General features: G+C 36.9%; 1 protein-coding gene across 1 annotated transcript in view; it reads right to left on the reverse strand.

The window, feature by feature from the left end:
• The window catches only part of LOC133534658 (headcase protein), a 68669-nt gene that overhangs the window by 1679 nt on the left and 45642 nt on the right, over positions 1-21348 (reverse strand). The window contains exon 3 of the mRNA XM_061873865.1: positions 3707-3895. Coding sequence (XP_061729849.1) covers positions 3707-3895 — 189 coding nt within the window. The remainder of the gene's footprint in view (positions 1-3706; positions 3896-21348) is intronic.

Raw genomic sequence — 21348 nt, forward strand, 5'->3', positions numbered from 1 at the left:
CAGCGGAGTAGGCTGCTGCAGCAGCCACAAAAGTCGAGCCCGTAATGGCAACGCCGACGGGGTATCGGAAGTCTACAATCGCGTTCCCGAAACCCCGTCCACAAAGCGCGCGGTGGAACACCCCAGGGGGTTTAGTCCGTGGGAGTCGGACATACCCACTCGGCTTCTCCCGTGCCAGTGGGATCCATAACGGATTGCCCTGGGTCAAAAAAAAAAAAAAAAAAAACGGCAACGCACATGTAACTCCTCTGGAGTTGCAGGCGTCCATAGGAATTTTTGATGATAATCATGATGATTTCTTATATTTTGAGTAATTTTTTTTGTTTGAAAGGAGTTCCCTCCAAGGTGGTCCCATAATATTTTTGGTTCTGATCTGATGATGGAATCCACGAGGAATTGAGGGAACTCCTCAATTTTTAAAGGTACATGTATGGTGATTTGACTGTATTCTCGGAGGATAGATTAAGAGTAGTGACAGGAATGATTTCCAAGACGCACTCGAGGAAAATCCTGATTATTTATTAAAGTTAACGAAATTAGTGTTAAACATGATTGTGTTTTAAGACTCAATATGCTAATTGTGTTTAGAGGAAAGTATAGCACGTGATCGTCCATACAAAAAAGATAAAACGTTTTTCCACTTTTAAATATTTACCATTCTCCATGATTTTTTAATATGTTATTGACACAATGAAAAACTAGGTTTATACCTAGGATTTTTTTTTCAAACAACTGAAACCTATAAACCTAGAATATATTATGCTGAAACGATCGCCATCAAAATCTAAGTGATTAGTTAAGATTTAGTTAGTGGAAAACGTTTTCTCCCGAAATGGAATTTCATAGAAAAATTACCGTTATTTCGCTACATTCGAAATGCTTTCTTCCCTCTTAATCCACAAAAAAAATCTCAAAGATAAATTTTAAGTAATTAAATAAATAATTAATATATATATTTTAATAAGGCTTGTGTCGTGGGTACTAGATGACTATATATAGATAGATACATAATTAAATATATACAAAACATCTCTAACTCCGGAACAAATATTTCTGATGAACACACATTACCAGGATTTAAGCCCGGAAAATTATGAGTAAGTATATTAGCACGACAGTGTGTTAATGGTAAGACGCTAACTATTATATATATATATATATATATATATATATATATAATTTAATTATTTTTTCATCCATAAATGATCTTATTTCATGCAGGTGTATTGAAGGACAAAGGCCTATTTTGTTCCCGCGGGAGTTATAGATTGTGAAAAAAGCTATAAATCCCCCTAGAGTTACACACTAAGGAGCAAAACTGTCCCAATAGTAGCATATTAGTAGAAATAGTAGAATGTGGAGAAGTTGATATCGATGAAGGGTAGGGGCACATAGTTAATACATAACAGTACTCCTTGAAATTTTCTACAAATCGGCTTACTTGGCATTTACGGTTATTTTATAATTTCGAATCGAAAAGTAGAAAAAAGAAACACATTTTTATTTTTCCCAATATTTCTAGTTCCTCCTATGAAAACTCCAAATAAGGACCACACATAATTAAGAAATTACTGTTATGTATTAACCATGTGTCCCTCCCCTTGATCGACATCAACTTCTCTTCATTCTACTAATATGCTACTATTGGGACAGTTTTGCTCCTAAGTGTAGCTTTTTATTATTTTATTATGTCACTTATTCATACAAACCAAGTAGCATAAATGAGTTTTGCTTTTAAATTACCGACGTTTATAATTAATATATGTGTTAATGTTGAAATTTATTTAATTAATTAGTATATCTTTTAATTTTAGTTTTATTTAATATTAGTTTAATTTTTAAGTAGTTTTATTTTATGGCTAGTTTAGTTTTAATTTTAGTACCTATATAAATTTGTATTGCGTTGGTGTAATAAAAACCTACTACAATGATTTATATCGCAGCATACTTTTTAATTAAATATTTTTACATAATTTTCAATCGTGGCTGAATGCCCAATAGGTCTGTGCCCTCGATGCCTAACCTGTCAAGAAATTACAAAATAGCGGACGAATGTTTGATATGTCACTGTATTTAAGTCGTAATTACAACCCCTCGTATCCAAAATTTCACTTACTCCCCTCGTTGCACAATGTACTATTATGCAAGCTAAAGAAACCGAATGGTCTCGTTGCCCTTCATAATCGTTTTATTTGTACAGGATTTCATTTTTAAGAGTTGGTTCAGAGTAATAAATGTATAGAGTGCTCGTAGACATAAACCATAGTGCACGTATGTTAATTCTGCTGTCAAACAAACATACGAGTATCCCCGAGCCCGGCTTCGTCTCTAATTCTATAAGCAAACAGCACAGTCGAGAAGTTGCTCGGGCGTACTCCGACATATGAGCTGCTACAGACGTTATGTTATTCCTATACTTAAATAAACTCTGCGGGATCTTATTTAAGTTTCTGAACTCCACCCAACAAACAACCGAGTTAGGAAAAGTTGCTATCTTCCGTGCCGTGTGACAAATAAGAATATCAAGACAAGTGACTGCTTAGAGATCCCTACGGTAAACAATGAAACGATCCTGCTATTTGTTTTATGCTTGCTGAAATCCGAGTCAACGATTTAAATTAAAACCCTCGGTGTTTAAAAGCATGAGCTTAGCAAATATCATTCTTAATTCGTTGCACTTCGCTAAGAAAACAAATAATTTTAAAGGTATGCAATGTCACTATGGCTACAATGACATAACAACAGCTAAGTCGTTTTAATATTGTATTGGTATTGGTTGAACGTTGGCAATAAATCTCCGTTTTGCGAGTTTCGTTGAAATAAGTCACGTTCTGCATACTAATATTATTTACATTCCAAAGTAAGTGGTGATTACAGATGCGTTTATATTAAGTAATAAGATAAATTTAGTACATACCTAAGACTGGTTCATAAATATTATCATAACGTCAAGTAACTCTTATACGGTCTGCTAAGTCAAAAGCACTAATTGACTCTACTCTGATCATCTGTCTGTCCGTCTGTCACAGCCTATTTGCTTCGAACTACTGGACTAAATGTAGTGCTATCCATGCAACCTTTCCAATATTCTTCGGCCTTTGCTTTTAGGCACTACTATTGTTCTGTATTTGATCCTGCTATCCCAGATACCTTTGCATCAGTTATGTATGTTATTGTTCGCACACAAGAGCAATCGTAAAGTATCGGAGGAATCATATTTTTTAAATTTTTTACAGGTTCTTATAATCCCACGTATTTTATTTTTGTACTAATTAAGTAAGCTATCAAATGACAACACTTTTTGCGATCACAATTCAGCACCGCGAATATAACTTATTTTAGCTCCAAATTCGTGGTTTCTAGCGCAAAATCAGCGGCACATTAAATTCCAAGAAATGGCTTCTCTCCTAAACATCGATAAAAAATCTATGCATATAGCTATTATAGTTGTAAAGATATAAGCCACCGCGCCATAACACATTATGATACATGGTTTTTGATCCGACCCAAAGGGTTTTCAAGACGTTTCAATCATGTTTCATATAAAAAAAAAACATTAAAAATTGCATGAAGTACCCTTGAACCCACGAACCCTTGGAACGCGAGTCCGACTTGTACTTGTCCGGTTTTTTTGTTTGTTTTTATAGTCCTTCAGTTGTACGTTACGCAATTGTAGTGACACGAGAACATAAAACCATTTAAATACCTCGACAGCCCCGCTGGTGTGCTGCTTGGGGCTGAGGAAGAAGGTGCCGTCGACGAGCGGGTAGCGGTCGAACACGTGCAGCGTGTCCTCGCAGAGCGCGCAGGTCACGCGCGGCTTATGCTGCCCGGCCAGCGTGGACAGGATGAATAGCCGCGTGTCGTCGTTGCCGTGGTTGCCCTCGTCTTCGATCTACAACAATAGAAAATTACTGTTACAATTACCCCGCACAATGAGTAAAGAATCATAAGATTCCATCGGCCATGTCCTCTCTCTATTTAAATCTAAACGGCCGAAGGTAGTGACGAAAATGTTAATGTTTAAATACTCTTTAGCTACAAAATAAGAAACTTAGACGGGATATCAATGTTGAAATTCTGATTCATAAATGCGATGAATATGAATGTAACCGTATGCAGGTATTGCATAGCAAATCCGATTGACCGTCTGAGATGTTTCAAAAACAAGATAAGACTGTAAAATAACAAAAGAGGACGAGAGTACATACGTGTTTCAGGTGTACGAACAAGAAAACAAGGGCCGACCCCATCGCGTCTAGCACAGACGTTATTGTAAAACCTCGTTCGCAATTTCAATATTTCATATCCCCACATTTACATATTACGATTAATGCATCCACCCACGACACTTACCGCAGCAACTCTCCCTTCGTAATAACGCAAGTAAATGACTGCATAAAGTTGAATAATGAAAGGCTGAAAGGCAATTACGCTGAATTCGGAGTCGAAGTCAAACAAAGGCTCGCAAGCGAGATCGATTGTGCGCGGATTCGTTCACGTACGACCAATTTGTGAGAGCGGATAATAATGAAAGTTTAACGAGTTGCTGCTTCAGACTACGCCAACGTATGACTTGATTAAACATATTATGTACTGCCGAAGCGTGCGTGGAACGCAACGCTCGATCAAACACGCGTTTTCATTTTCAGCGCAGCTTCTGTAAACCCTTTTGTTAACAGTTTGGAAGTCGATGGGAACAAGGCAAACATTTCGAAGTTCCATCGCGGCTAAAGCGATAGGCGGCGATGAATGCAGAACGCATCGCATTATCCGCAGAACTTGCGCATTCTAGTCAGCATATATTGATGTTAAACATTCTTATTATTCTATTATTAGAGAGCGACGTGACACCAGGAACACATAAACGTACCCGACGGGAGCGTTGACCTACGCAAACAAACTCAGTATGATTTGCAGTGCAGTACAGTGCAGTTTGCCAAGAGACGAGGCGGGGCGGGCCATCCGGACACCGCCGCGATATCTTACTTCCCAACTCCAACACGAACGTTCCGAAACAAACATTTTAAGTCATTCCGAAAATTTGTTGCCGGGTGTTAATGTGTCTTCCATTTGTGTAATGTAATTCAGACACCTGCCGTCAATTTCGAATGATAAATAACAAGAGTACGAGGTCTGCTCGCTTGTGATTGATTCATTCCAGCGAGCAGCTGGTGACTTGACATATGCTTTAGATATTTTGTGATTGATAACACCAAACAGCAATAAAGCGATTTGGCTAAATGCACCTAAAAAGAGAGAAGTTAGTGCCGGCGCAGAGCTAATGAAATGTCTATGAATTACAGAGTTAATTAAACCGGCGCAAAACGGCGCTAGAGTCGTCGCCTAAGGACTAATGAGTGACAATTAAATTGTTAAGTGTCGCGCTCACGAAAGTTTAGTGAGGTTGCAGGGCGCGGCCGACGAACCCGGAGCGCTGCGAACTTACACAATTTACTTTTTGTACTGTAAGATTGATGAGCACTCCAACGCAGACTATTTATTTACTCAATCCGATCACGCTTTGTCTCGCAATCGTCGCCTTTACAACTCGCCATGAGTCGGCGAGGCAGTAAACCGAAACATAAAACTTGTGACGACTTACAGCATGTACATTGTATTAGCGTAGTGCATCAAAGTAACGGAGTGGTAAATATAGGAAAGTTACAGAAAGCGAATTGGTGTGTCAGCTAGGAGTCAGTTAAGGAGACGGACTGGGCTATTTAAGCGGAGTAGACGATCGTAGCATCCTCTAATTACGCCGACTTTACGTAGTGTGGAGAAACTTGCCAGTCGGTAAACTCACAACGGTACCGAAACCTTCCTGCTTAGAAGTGCTCGGCGTATTTCCGTGTACTGCATTTTGGTTTCCTCCACTCCAGTTAAAAGCACACATAGCGAAAAACTGAAATCGACTCCCAAATTAAATCGAGGTTCTGATGTTTGTTTCGGTGTTCAGATAGATCGGTAACAAAAGAAGAGTTAGTTAAACGACGAGCCGAGAGCAATAAGTGCATTTCAAACACTCCACGTCCTTGAGCAAAATGATGTACATACATTAAAAGTTTCAGAGTTGAAGCCGATAAAATTTCTTAATTAAAGAGCTGCATGGTACCCGCTCTCGCAAATACCTACTTGATTTTGCCGGATTAGAAAACTGTTATTGTATGTATATGTATGTAATTGGATTTACAAATCTATCTGGGGGCACGGTAGTGCCCCCGCCAAGACGAGCAAAGCGAAGCGCAAGGGCACTTTTCTTGAAGAGCTTTGGTTTGGATTATACCAGATAAAATTCGCAAATTCGAGGATTTCTGTTTTTCCCTGTTTGACTGGTAGAGAATGCCTTAAGGCATTAAGTCCGCCATTTGTACTTATTTTTATTGTGCAATAAAGTTTAAATAAATAAATAAATCCTCGGGATATAATGTCAATAGTGGACTTATTAAGCATAAAACATTTCAATAGCAGCTCTCATACTTTAGATTTTATTAACATCTAAAAATAAACCGATTTCGTCACTGACTCACTCACTCACTGATGACCATCAAAATCCTTAGGGTACTTGATAGTATTAGTAAACAAAAAAAAAAAAAACTTTAAATTTGAAAGGGGTGAAATTTTGTATGGGGATTCAATAACCGGTGACCGATTTAGTAGAAATTTGGTATGTAGACAGTTTTTGGTATGGGCAAGGATAGTTTTCAACCCCAACATCATCTCGTAAGGGTGAAAAGGGTGTTAGGGGGAAAAAGGGATTAAAGTTTATATGGGGTATCAGTAGAAAAGCAGATTGTATAAAAGATGCCCCCAGATACGTATTTCAGGATTTTTAAAAGTAAATCATCCCCAACCCTTTAAATTAGGGGATGGAAGATTGTCTGAAGCAACTTACAAAAAGTGAAATACCTTCAAACATTTTCATGTAAAATGTTGTCAAGACGAAACTCACATAAGGCTCACACTGTCAAAAAGATACCAGATCTCTTGTAGAGCCAAGCTTCTAACTCTACAAGCCCTGACTTCACAAACTCTAGACCTTAGTCAAAATATGTGGCTTGGCCGTTTCGTTACTACAAGAATTATTGTATAATAAAAAATAATGAATAGTGAATTAATTTTCCCCTTACGCTCATGTGACGGTAGCGAAACGACCAAGTCACATATTTTGACTAAGGTGTAGAATTTGTGAAGTTCGGGCTTGTAGAGTTAGAAGCTTGGTTCTACGAGAGATCTGATCTGATAACTTTTTGATTTGATTTGAAGTGCGAGCCTTATGGTTTCGTCTTGGCAACATTTTACATGTTTTTTTTTTGATGGGATTGTATATTTTTAGCTACATTCACCCATTTTGTAGTATATAGGTAATACAATAATTGTGCTCTTAGCATATGTCATCGTCTTGAGAGTTCACAGACACTTGTGAGTTAATACTGGCCAGTTTTCAGCGAGATGACTCAAACAGCACATAATTCCTGGGTCTTTTGTTCGTGTTTTCTCTTATGTTAAGTTATAACAAACAGTTGAAGTTATTTACATTATCGCCGTCGTCGTTTCTCATTGTTCTCATTTTACTAAGTAAAATGTTTGCAAACGAGCTTTTAATAAAACCAGCAGACACCGGCGACCTAAAGGTTGAGTAACGACAATAAATCTGGATTGTTCTCAGGGGTGGCTTATTTTTAATTAGCCAAATGAAACTTTTCCTATTATATTCTACCGTCGCCGGCACTCGGTAGTAAGTAGCTCGTACAGATAAAAATTAAATACAAAAAGCGAAACGGCGCAGGGGAGAGAGCTGGAAGGCCGAGCAAAAATGAGAAACCTCACCGCAATCCAATTAGTCGCTCTCAGATACCTTATATTAATACAATGTGTCTAGAAAGCAAATTCAATTATTTAGATCGATTTATGTTATACATTTCGATAGCTGTCCATTTGGTGTGTTCATTTGCAAGGTTTTGCAAACAAACGTCGACTTTGTATACAAAATGCAAAGAAGTAACCGTTGTTTGGTGTTTGAAAACTTTTCCAGGGCTTGTTACTTCTTTATCGTTAAAAAACATCGTATAAAATACGGATTTAATGTCACTGACTTTATCTACAAACTTTGTAGTTATCGGGCAGATCAAAGCATTAAAGAAAGCAAGTAACGGATGTTTTAGCGCTCAAGACTTTCTTTATGGAGGTACTGCGAAAACATACTATGCTTTTTAAGATACTTATATATTATCAATTTGTGCACTTGGGCATAATTTTACTCGGATGGCTTGTAAGATAACGTCTTAACTCTTACCATTTTATGAATTTCACTCGTGCTCAAGCAGGTACCAGAATGACGAGTCAGTATTGTCACCCCGCCGATATTACCAATAACGTTAAGCTGACAGATACACGAGCAATTTTTCAATGGCGCCGTCTCAAACAATAAGTCTGCGGGCGTATTTGTGGAGCTCGATACATTTCCTCTGGCGGTGGCAGCAACATTGCGTTCCGCTCCGCCTATTATTTGCCATTGTCTAAAGAGTTTGTACTTATACTTGAAACCTACGTAACATAACAAAAAACCACGCTGTTTACCTACTGTGAAATTTTAACGCGATCACATTTTAAAGATACAATAAAATTGCATATACTCGTACAGAAATAATAGTTCCATTTAGGGTGTAAACATAAAATGTTACAGTCAAATCAAACAAAGTCTTCACCAAGCAATGGCAGCACTGTCTTCTATCTTCTATAGACAATAATGACGGCTTATAATTATCATTATCATACTTATTCTGCTGTAAACCTGTCTGCGTCTCATCAGCGTCTGTCTGTCAAAGGGTCTTGTCGGTTTTATGTAAATCTCGTGCATTTATTGCTCTCGCAACTTTGTAGCCGATACTCGGGGGAGCTCCGCGAATTCATAAAAGCTAACAATTTGCTAATCCTCACAAAGGCTTCATAAAATGAAAACACAAGCAATCGGATACCTCGCGTCGCGTCGAGCGCTATGTATGTACAGAAAATGTATGTCATTCGGAAAATTACAGGTGCGAGGTGTTCCAAAAATGTTGTTTCCAACTCTCCATAGATATTTTCGCGCGTGAATTACGTTCTGGAAATTCTTTACGCCTGCAGATTAAACATAACGCTGTAAGGGTTCGTTCAGATTTTGTTTTTGTTGCTTAGTATTGAGAGCAACGCATCGTTGAATTTAACCTTAATGATTGTATTGCATAAAACGTATTCGTACAACGGTCGTTTGAGGTCAAGATTCCAGGCACTAACGCTCATTACTTTATCGCTTTCTGTCTCGTAGAATATGAAATGGAAAGGAGATCGTGTCTCGTCACGACGGGAATAAAGTAAAATTTAAATTCAAATGGGTGTTAAAAATGCTCGAGTGCAAACCAAGTGGGTGTGCGGACGCTTTGATGCGATTTTGATGAGGTCCCGCCCGATACTAACCGCCTGATGGGGACGATTTTTTATTAAAAATGTTCCCTGACAATACCACGATGTTTCACGATAAATGAAATGTCATAAATCCGTCAAAACAAATTGATTGCCGGCGACTCGATATCTACGAAATTCAGTTGTGCAAAGTTAGACCGAAAAGAACGTCGGCAATTCCGTTGAAAGTATTTGTAGTGGAGCTGTGCAGACGAGACGAGACGGTACTGTTGGTACCTAATACGGTACATGGGAAACTACTTATCCTAACTTCGTTTTATCGTTAGCTGGATTGTTATGTCAGTTAGTGCCCATTCAACTGGCGTCATTAACGCCACCTAGATAATGCGCCGGCGTGTTCTACGACCGGCTCTTTTACAAAAGAGTCATCACTCATGTACGTAATGGAATGGTTGCGAGTTAACTTAGCACTTTAATTCTGCTAATTATACAATAGCATATAACCAGTATAAGCAACTACTTTGCGTAAATTAACTTCTACGTATATATTATTGTGTTTTAGACTTTCCGAGGAAATACTTTTTAAAACTCAACATCTATCGTTTTCGCCACTGGGTAATCTACTGAGTACATAAATAAATAATCAATGTATGCCTGGAAATGCGTTTAAATGATAATTGTCGAATCGTAAACATAATTAATACTCAGAAGCGCGCAGTCAGTGCTAAAATTACATTCTAATAGTTACCATCCGAACTCATCTAACATACGCGTATTCAGAAACGAATAGGTACGTATATCGTAAATATCAATTTAACACTTACGAACTTGGAACATACAATTATTAATGAGTCTTGTTCTGGTAACTGTCGGAAATTAAAAGCCTCAAAATTGTTGTCGAAAATATCCTACTCGTATCGTATACATATAGGCCGAAATCCATTGTGTCGCCGACATGATGTTTTGTTTTTAACTTTTAAGTATATTTGTATTGTATAATTTATATGTTAATCTGTAAGGTAATGGGTATTTATATAAATATATATCATATTAACCTGTTCTGATGTTACCGTTCATAACATATGTGACCAAAACCGGCGAAACGTCCCACTTTGTCGCTTGCCATAAGGACGCCTTGACAGGTTATTCGTATAAAGATACAAGCAAATCTAGTCCTTATGGCAAGCGACCCACTTTGTCACATTTTGCCGGTTTCGGTTACATATTAAGATAAGCTGTGTATAATTGGAATAGGCCACCAGGGCTTTTATCGTTCAATTTTAACACTCATGTTGTGTGAACGAGTTATAGTTTGTCAAGCAATTTCCTACGGTAAAAAAGCGGAAAATTTAAAAAATGTAGCCCCATAAAAAATTTGAATTTCGTGCCTTTCTCTACTGACAAAGTTGTTCAATGACTATAAATCCTGAATATTTTTGAGTCGATTTCGTCATTTCGCCGTTACATAAGCATGATGGTTGACAGTGAAGCGCAGTGTCGAGTTGACTCCTCGTCGTGGCCAGCCACGTGCGCCGGCGCAGCTGAGTCCACACACAGTTGATGCAAGATAAGACATTCGAAACACGTAAAGACTGTGTGTGTGTGTTGGTATTTTTTTCATTAAATTTAACGATATTTAATATTGGATACAAGAATAATTTAAAATAAATTTATTATATGAATAAGGTTTAGTGTTTCACTCGTAGGTATTGTCTTTTCATCTCAAAATTTTTACGTAACTGTTGATGTTGAATTGAATCTTAAAATCCTGCTTCATTTAAGATAATGCGGCGTATCTACACTGCACGTATAGGCAGAGTCGGGTCAAGCTAAGCAGACTGCAAGTGTTAAATATTTTAAACGATAACCTTCTATGAAATTATGACATTTAAAATAACACTTGCGCAGTCTTTGCTATCAAAATCGCTGCAGAGTTATCTTGATCTAACTCTAGTATACCTGAATGACACTAATATTTTCCATAAATAGGATCACCGAGAAAGCAACAGGTTAGCCGGCTCGGAAACTGACCATTGACGTAGACGATGAAACCTACGGTCGTAGGTTAATGACGACGGTTCGAAGCAAATTTCTCTTCTGCGATTGCATTATCAGCGACAGAGAGTAAACCATTTGCCATCCGCCGATAACCTTGCCTACCGTGTCAGTTATCGGTGTTTTGCAAAGTTGCTATCAATGTAGCTAGCGACAGTAATGTGGTAAGATAAAACGGCAACACGATAAATAACTGGTTAATTGTTATATGCAGCCGTTAAACAATAGAAGATAATTGTTCAGTAAATAAACAATGCCTCATTGCTATTTTTACTACTGATATCTAAATGGGTGTGTTAAGTTAGGTACGGATAGCATTTGTTATCTAAATTTCATTTATTGTTGCAACGCGAACGATAGGAAGGTGAAAACGTGAAAAACAACCATCGAACCTGGGAATGTCGAGAGTGCAAGAAGTGGATTTCGAGCGTCGAGGAGAGTAATGTCATATGTGGTATTAAGTTGGTGGTATTGTGTGCCGGTGTTCGTTTGAAGATGTGATTTATTTCAAGTCGCGGTGAAGCGAATGCATTAAAGACGCGAGCATCGCGTCTACGTATGCAATTTCGCTTCCCATTCCACACTTGAAGTTACTGTATTTTAGTACTTTTATATATTTTTATAGTTACTTTTATTTTGCTTTAGGTAGGTAGTAGGTTTTTCAAAAATAATTTCAACGTAATACGAAGTAGTTTGTTTGGTTATTAATTTAAGGTCCTGCGTTTCGTCTCGTAAAGAATTTCGAGCATAATAGCTTAAATGGTACCAATTGTAATGGATATATCTTTAATATATTTCTTACTAGGTATTAGGTATAGGAAACCCACCTAAATCGGTTAACCCGTTTAAGAACTATGGTCCCACAGACAGGCACACACACAGCGGAGAAACTTCTAACACCCTTCATTTTGCGCCGGGAGGTAAAAACTATAAATACCCATTACATACTGCAGCGATCCACCCTATTTCGGGTTCGCTTGTTACGCAGTATATCGGGAACTCATAAAAACAAATATACATGGTAATTAGTATTCATAGTGTAAACGACCATAAGAACTGTTCTATATTAATTAAATACTAACTAATTAAATAATTATTAAAAAGAAAGAAAGAAATAAACGTTTATTTATACTTACAACTATTTACATTATCCTTCTGCCAAACCACAGAGTAGTTTGTTGGCAGACGGGGCTCCTATAATACCTATGTAAGCTAGGTATGTTTATATGTAACTTAAACTTAATTAATTGCCTAGCAGTCAACCAAATGCTTGCGATAATTATGTTAATGGTTCAACAGAACCATCACGATCGGCTCTTGGACGGTACATTTATATTTAAAATTTTAACAATACAGGTCCATATAAGTCTACGCTAATAAATATGTATCTAAAGCCTCGATCCAACAATTTAATTCAGTTATTAACAGTGATCGGAACTATGGGAGTAAAACTTTAACAAAACTTGTTAAGCGGACATAAAATAGTGCATACAGCCCTAAAAATATTTACATTCATAGATATTCGAATATTTTTAAGGCTATATTAATTAAATAATTATTAAAAAGAAAGAAAGAAATAAACGTTTATTTATACTTACAACTATTTACATTATTCTTCTGCCAAACCACAGAGTAGTTTGTTGGCAGACGGGGCTCCTATAATACCTATGTAAGCTAGGTATGTTTATATGTAACTTAAACTTAATTAATTGCCTAGCAGTCAACCAAATGCTTGCGATAATTATGTTAATGGTTCAACAGAACCATCACGATCGGCTCTTGGACGGTACATTTATATTTAAAATTTTAACAATACAGGTCCATATAAGTCTACGCTAATAAATATGTATCTAAAGCCTCGATCCAACAATTTAATTCAGTTATTAACAGTGATCGGAACTATGGGAGTAAAACTTTAACAAAACTTGTTAAGCGGACATAAAATAGTGCATACAGCCCTAAAAATATTTACATTCATAGATATTCGAATATTTTTAAGGCTATATTAATTAAATAATTATTAAAAAGAAAGAAAGAAATAAACGTTTATTTATACTTACAACTATTTACATTATTCTTCTGCCAAACCACAGAGTAGTTTGTTGGCAGACGGGGCTCCTATAATACCTATGTAAGCTAGGTATGTTTATATGTAACTTAAACTTAATTAATTGCCTAGCAGTCAACCAAATGCTTGCGATAATTATGTTAATGGTTCAACAGAACCATCACGATCGGCTCTTGGACGGTACATTTATATTTAAAATTTTAACAATACAGGTCCATATAAGTCTACGCTAATAAATATGTATCTAAAGCCTCGATCCAACAATTTAATTCAGTTATTAACAGTGATCGGAACTATGGGAGTAAAACTTTAACAAAACTTGTTAAGCGGACATAAAATAGTACATACAGCCCTAAAAATATTTACATTCATAGATATTCGAATATTTTTAAGGCTATAAGCACTCTTTTTACGTCCGCTTGATAAGTTTTGTTAAAGTTTTACTCCCATAGTTCCGATCACTGGTTATTAATGATTCGAAGTGAGTAATTGTTCGGGCGACCATAGCGTGTTGGGCTGTTGGGATATTCTTAACACTCATAAACCGGATCGGGAACTTCAAGCGAACTAATGTACAGCGAGTTGCAAAATTGTATGGACACATTATGATTATGAATGGAATTCATTCATAAAGTGGCCATGAACATTTGCAGCTGGGTATACACCGAGCCGCATAATTGCATGCCCACTTCATATGGATTTAATGCATGCATGTATCCATACACTTTTGCACCTCGCTGTACAGTGACATCGAGAATTCGAGATCGTGATCGTGTTAGGTTAGCCCTCCTAGTGAGTATTATATTCTTTGGGTTAGCCCGAGGTAGATGCTCGCTTGCAATCGGTTAGCGACGTGAATACGAGTAATATACCTACCTGTCGGCTTCTTTAGTAAAACTAAACGACAATTTATATACGTCAACAGCCTAATGATTTTGTGTAAAATGAGATATCATTTAAACCTGTCAATCCTATGGTGCGGATTCGCAATGAAATATTATCGTCAACCGCTAGTATTTACAAATTACGTGTCGCTAGTCGCTACTTCGGGTCTCTTTGCAGTGTAATAAACGAAACCTGGACCAATCGGAATTTATTGAGGTAGGTAGAGCAAGCCTCAAGTCTATTTTTAGTAAAATAACAATACAAAAGACGATTCCTGTTGTATGGTCCTCATGTCAGACGGGAGAGCGGGAGCTGTAGCGGATCGCCCAGCAAATTGGAGCTACAATACTTATCTAATGTTCGCTCGCTCCGAGCAATCAGCTTTATGATAAACATCACAATACACCGCTCGCAATTGCTTTGGCCTCAAACCGAGTCGCTTGTTAGGCCACTAAATAACTATAGTATTTTTTTAAATAGAAAGATAGTAAAGCATGCAAAAAAAACATTACAAATAAAAATCACGCAAAGGAATTTTCTTATAAAAGATACCGTAAATAAACATAAAATAATTAATAACGTATTATTCACGAAATTAGGAAAGGAATTTTCTTTTAGGATTCTTGTAAAAAGTCCATAGGTATTAATCAAAAAACCCGACTAAAACATATTTAAAACCGGGTCAATCACGAATTTATTTTGTTACTTTATTTCCGAAGTTTCGACGCAGGTTTCACTGGTTGTGGTCGCGGATAACTGATGTCCCAGCAAAATATCAAAACTCTATGAAAAAGTTCATCACAATTTCAAACCACCCACCACAGATGTGTAAATTTATTATGGTCAATAGTCGGACACGCAACACTCACTATATCTGCACACACATCCGAAGATAGATCCCTTGGCTTAAGCTTCTGGATCACTGGTTCCCAAGTTGACGGCACATTAAAACTATCTTCCCTATTCAAATCTATGGGGTATTTCCTAATTTCAATCGCTTCTCGTACAACTCGAGGATAACAATGGCGTTCAGTAGAGACAATTTTTGGTTTAAGGAGCCGCATGCGGTGACGAACGTAGTTTTGGTAGATCTTTCTGTGCCAGTAGGTATTTTTTAATACAGCTGCTCAAAAAGTGCTACTTTACGTAGCTGTTTAGCGTGCAGAAAGTTGGTTTTCGCGAACTAGTGCTTTTCACTTTTCCTATTTTTAGGGTTCCGTAGCCAAATGGCAAAATACGGAACCCTTATAGATTCGTCATGTCCGTCTGTCTGTCCGATTATGTCACCGCCACTTTTTTAAATTTATACTTGTTCCAATTCATGACTACTTATTGATGAGTGTTAATGTTAGTTCCCTTTAAAAGTCGTAATGAACATAAAAACCTACTGTTAATGTAAGAATAATAAAAATACACATATTTCATACTTTAGTACTTACCTTTTCATCAGTATAACACGTTTATTTTTTAATATTGAATATTGAAAAACAGTTCTTAATAAGTTGTCTGAATGGAACGGAATAGCTGCCGAAACGCCTTTCAAAGAAGAGGCGTTTTTTCTTACTCCAAGCATGTTTTAAGTTTCCGAAAGCAACATTCGATATTGTTTTTATACAATTTAAATATACGACACACAAATAATCGTAAATGACGATAGTTAGGTAATAATAATACAATGTTTTATATTTACAATTGTTTCTATCTTAGTACAGCCAGCATCAATAGTATCGGATGAAACAACGCGCCAAACGTATCTTATATTCTGGATAACTTTTCCAATCTCTAAAATTTACATTCAAAAGTATATCTTTTACCGTCTTAATTGTTCTACATATAGAACCATAACATTTTGTTAAGCTGTTACAGAATGGTAGATACTTTTGAAACCTTGTTGGATCCGCTACTTTTGATGCTGACTGTACATGCATAGAAAAATGACTTGTTGTTGTTCTTATTTTTTCGCAACTGTATTAAAAAACGTCGTTCGATGCACGTGCGGAAATGTCATTCTTCGTGTAATGACATACTTTCCGCACTAGCATCGAAATGTACTATATTAATTTAACTAATTTGAATATATACATATGTAGTTATTTTTTAGTTTGTGTCAGTTACATATATTTATGTGTATACAATTTTTTTTTTTAATCTATGTCCTTGCCGCGTCAGTAATAAATATGTGGGGTGAGCCACAAGATAAAATATTCTAATAAATGCGAGTGTGACACAATATCAACGACGTCATCAATAGGAGCGGAATATGCGTATCAAATCATTGCGCCGGCCATTCCTGTAGGTTAAAACTGGCTGGGTCATTTCGTCTGTGACTCGGTAACCAAGGTAAGTATGCCTAGTTGTGTCTCTTGAGTCACCCGTTTTGTCTCCTGGCTGACAATGTTGGCCCAGTTAAAACGTGTAACGTAAAGTAAAAACGTGAAAACGAGCGATGCTCTCTATATATTAGCAATCGAATATAGGAATGCCATTGTCTATTTATATGCAATAAAATTGTTACCAAAAATCAATTTCCATTCTTTTGTATCAAAAGTGAAAATCGTTCAGCCGTTTGGACTATAGCCGCCCTGTAGGACGTGTCAAAGAAATGTATATACTTACGCTCGAAAAACATTACCTTCCTGACGCAGTCGGGTAAAAATTACAACTTTTTTTACCTTAATAATCAATATATTAAACATTGTTCAATGTGAGAATGTAATTAATTTGCTACATTGATATTTTATTTTATTTATGTTTGTAAATAAAAAAGTTTAGATAAAGCAGAGCGCATGCAGGTAAACAAAGTTAAGATACGGCAGGCCGCGATAAGCGAGGGTATATATGTTAGTGTTAGTACGTATACGTATGTAACGCGTATGTATATGTATGTACTTTATCGGGGTCGCAGAGGCTAACGACCGAGCCAAGGCGAACTTATCGCTGCAACAAATAAAACATGTCATTCTACTCACGATAGTTACATAACGCGCCTAAGGGCCATTCCAAATGTTTGCCTCCCGCATATTAAACTTTTGAGTAGGTATTTATTTAGGTTGCTATATTAAAAAATCGGCCAAGAGCATGTCGGTCCATGCTCGGTGTAGAGTTCCGTAGTTACTTACCATTCTGTCAGAATAGGATAAACGGGGGCTATTTGTAAGTATCATGTACATTACAATAATAAGGGACCCTTTGCAGCGCTTTGTGCCTACGTATTTTTACTAAGAAGAGGAGAATTTTTGCAATAACTCAAAAACGGCTGGACCGATCATATTCGCTATACTTAGTTTTCATTGAATGTATTTATTAAGCTTTTGTTTAAAGATTTTTTTTTTATATATATATATTTGGACCCATTTTTTCTTTTGGAGGGATTGTTTCAGAGAATATTCACGTTCGTTTTGAAAGACCTATCCAACAAATACAAAAAATGTACACAATTTTTTTTAAAGTTTTTATTTTACTGTTCTGTCGCCATGCACGATTTATGTATCCATGCCAAATAGCAAGTTACTAGCACTAACGATCACGGAGCAAAGCCGCGGACGGATAGACAGCCAGAAACTATAAGGGTTCCTTAGTTGACTACGGAACCCACAAAAATGATGGAGGCTTTGATTTTCAAACTAAAAAAACGACTGCAAAAAACCGGGACAAGTTTTAGCATGATTGTTTAAAAACATATTTCTCTACATACATACTCGGTGCCTGCACTATGTCTATGCCTAATAGTTGTGAACTCTGTTGTGTTATTGCTGTGTTCATTTTGAAAATAAAAATTTGTGCTGAAGAAAAGTACCTAATATGAAACAAAGCATGATTATTATACCAGGACGTGCCTAGTTAAAATATTTCCTCAAGATAATTTTGTTACAAAAAATGCCTCAGTCCCTTCCTGCAGATTATGTTATCCTCATCTATTACTGACGACATTGGCCCGGCCAGTTCTTGGCAGCGGTCGCCGGTATTCATATCACAAACAGGAATGTTGGGGTAGGCAGTGCACGGCGCAACATCTAACGCTATTATAGGTCATGTTTAATCACTGTAACTACTGGATATGAACGTATATAAGTATCCATCCATTTTATTATTTCCTTTTTTAGATAAAAATGAGCCCGTACATTGTACATATTATACCAACGGATTACCAAATACTTCACACTTATGCATTGCAGATGTTGGCCTTTATCGTCAAGTTCGTGGTAAGCATCAAGAATGTATGCATAACTTTTGTATATATTAGGATTTAATTACGTTTTACGATTATTTAATGTATAATGTTTGTATAACTGAAGTGGATATAAATAAACAAGTTCTAGTGTTAAAGTGCCCGTTGAAATAATATGTACATACAAAGAGACAAAGATACAGCACTTGCAATCTATACACAAGGAAGACTCGACAAGTGGATACTTCATTTCTTGTTTCGAAAATAAATTAATAAGATTAATATAGTACATATTGAATTCTACTATTGAGTAATATTATTCTTCTAGGACTCCAATAAATTTTCTCTGTAGGCATGACTAAGCAACAGATGAAATAGAAATGAAAATATTTGGAGAACATCTACGTTTTGTCTAACAAGTTTTTATTAAGGACAGACGGCGCTAGTTATGGTAGCGTTGCAGCAATGTTGTTAATACCTAACGTAGATTTGATGCCAAAGCATTCAAACTTGCAGTGCAATAACTCCTGGCTGATAACAATTTAAAGCAACTATTTACTCGTAAGTATTGATGGCTTTCAACAATCCTATCAGCCATTGCCCCTACGATGCATTGTCGCTATCCGGCTCCTATCTAAACTATCTATATTTAAACTAAACTAGCCTTATCTTAACTGTAGACTACTCGCTCCTGTAGGCCTAGCCCAGGAAGGGCGCGACAATATCTCGCCCGCGAGATAATCTATCCGTCTTTTTCTAACTGTATTAAAAAAGGGGGGCAGGTAGTCTATCTCTTAAAGAATACCACAGTGGTTAATTTTGATTATATTTTTATTCTGACAATTTTAGTCGCTCAGGGTTCTCAGGACATTCAAAGGTCTAGTAGTTAATGAATACACGGTCGAAAAAGTTCAAAAAACCAATTCATTTAGCATTTAGCACGCTGCACTCTGAGACTATTAAACATATATAAAATTATATTTTATTTTATTTTCCTTGTGTTAGAGGCCAAGATCCTGTTTGGGTCACTGAGCCAGTGAAGTAAGTATATTTAATACATGAATTTTTAGTTTTATTAAAAAAGCGGTTTTAAGGTCATTTATTAGTGTTATTATGAAGAAAAAAAAAATTATCTGTATTTATATATCCTGGGCATTTACCTACTGCTACTGGGCATACCGAGAAGAGAGTTTTTGTTACTATGAAAGTAACTGGCTGGTACCGCCGAGTAAATGTTAAATTGATGTAAAAAGATAATTCAACTACCTAAATCAAATTTGTAGTGACAAGGTACAATCAAAGAATTCATTACCATTTCGCAACTTGTCACAGTGGCAATATAAAAGTCGCTAGGGACCTCATACTATTGTCACTGTGAAAAGGTACGAAGTGGTACTGACATTAAATTCCTTGACCGTACCCTTGAATCCATTGTTTTTTCTGTTGTATATCTCTAGTTTTATTTTGTTAACTACGGTTATGCGAAACTCGTGTTAATTACAGAATCAATAACAAACGGCCTAGTCATTAAGTAGCAATACGATCTTAATATCATCATCATCATTCACAAACATCCTTGTTCTCTACGTGACTAACTTTTGTTATACAATGAAAGCATAAACCTAAATAAGGCGATTAACCACCGGCAGGAGTGTGTTTGCACGACCAAATAAAATAGCAAATATGTTCAAGTTTAGACAGCAAGCGCAATAAACGTGTGAAACCGGCGAGCCTTACTCGGCCAAAATAGGTTTAGAGTAGCCGGCCTTCGAATTACGGAGCAGTTGGTCCATTCCATTCCCATAGTAATGAATCTATTATTACTTGAATATGTAAATTAATGCAACAAATTTAGGAGTTAGGATCTAGTTTTAAGGTGCGCTCAGCGGATTAGGCTAACAATTAATTTATAGTGGATGTCGTGGGATCGAGGCGTGTGCCAGGATGATGCATATCTGCGTTTCCTTCGCTCGCTCTTAATCCGGTGTATTAACCGGCGGTGCGACCTGAGATTTATCGCCCCAGCCCGCCATCGCTACATTGTTGTCCTTACAAACAACATTTATTTTACTACTCTAAAACTGCTCTCCTGATACACGAACTACAAGTAATCGATTCCAATAATCGAAACGTGGAATTAACTTTGCAGCTAAACTACGTAGACTTAAGGCGCTAATACCGTTTCCGTTCACAATCGGTACGTAATAGGGAGCATTAATTTTTTTTAAAGAACTCTTCAATGTAATTCAGACCTAAACGAGATCCGACTGTAACAAGATTAAAGCAAGTTTAAAATTTCATCCGCCAGTGTTGGCACAGTCGTTGAGAACTCGCAGTATATTTAAGGAGGCAGTTCTCGTTTTACTCGCGGCCGACGGCTCCTGAGGGATGTTATAGGATTTGGCGCATTTGTTGGAAGAGAAAAAACGAAGTAAAACCTGACTACGTCTTGCGCTTAACCCCGGCCGAAAGAGCGGAGATATCCGGAGATCCCCCGAAGATAGCGTCGTTTCCCACTGTATTTATTTGTCTTACAACTTTTACAAGCTTTCCAGCCAAGTATGAGGTGTCGGTCGGTGTTAGACGAATTATCCGGATCATTTATTTTTACTGCCGCAAAAACTGTCACATTGACGCTTACCGTCTATGTTGTAATTTGTTAGTCGTACGTTCACATTGATCGATCCCAGTAATGGGTAAGGTCTATGACCTATAAGTAATTCATAGAATGGGCGAGTGCGGTATGGTGGGCAGCTCGATATGGCAGGTG

The sequence above is a fragment of the Cydia pomonella genome, chromosome 2 (assembly GCF_033807575.1).
Source record: "Cydia pomonella isolate Wapato2018A chromosome 2, ilCydPomo1, whole genome shotgun sequence".
NCBI classification, from domain to species: Eukaryota; Metazoa; Arthropoda; class Insecta; order Lepidoptera; family Tortricidae; genus Cydia; species Cydia pomonella.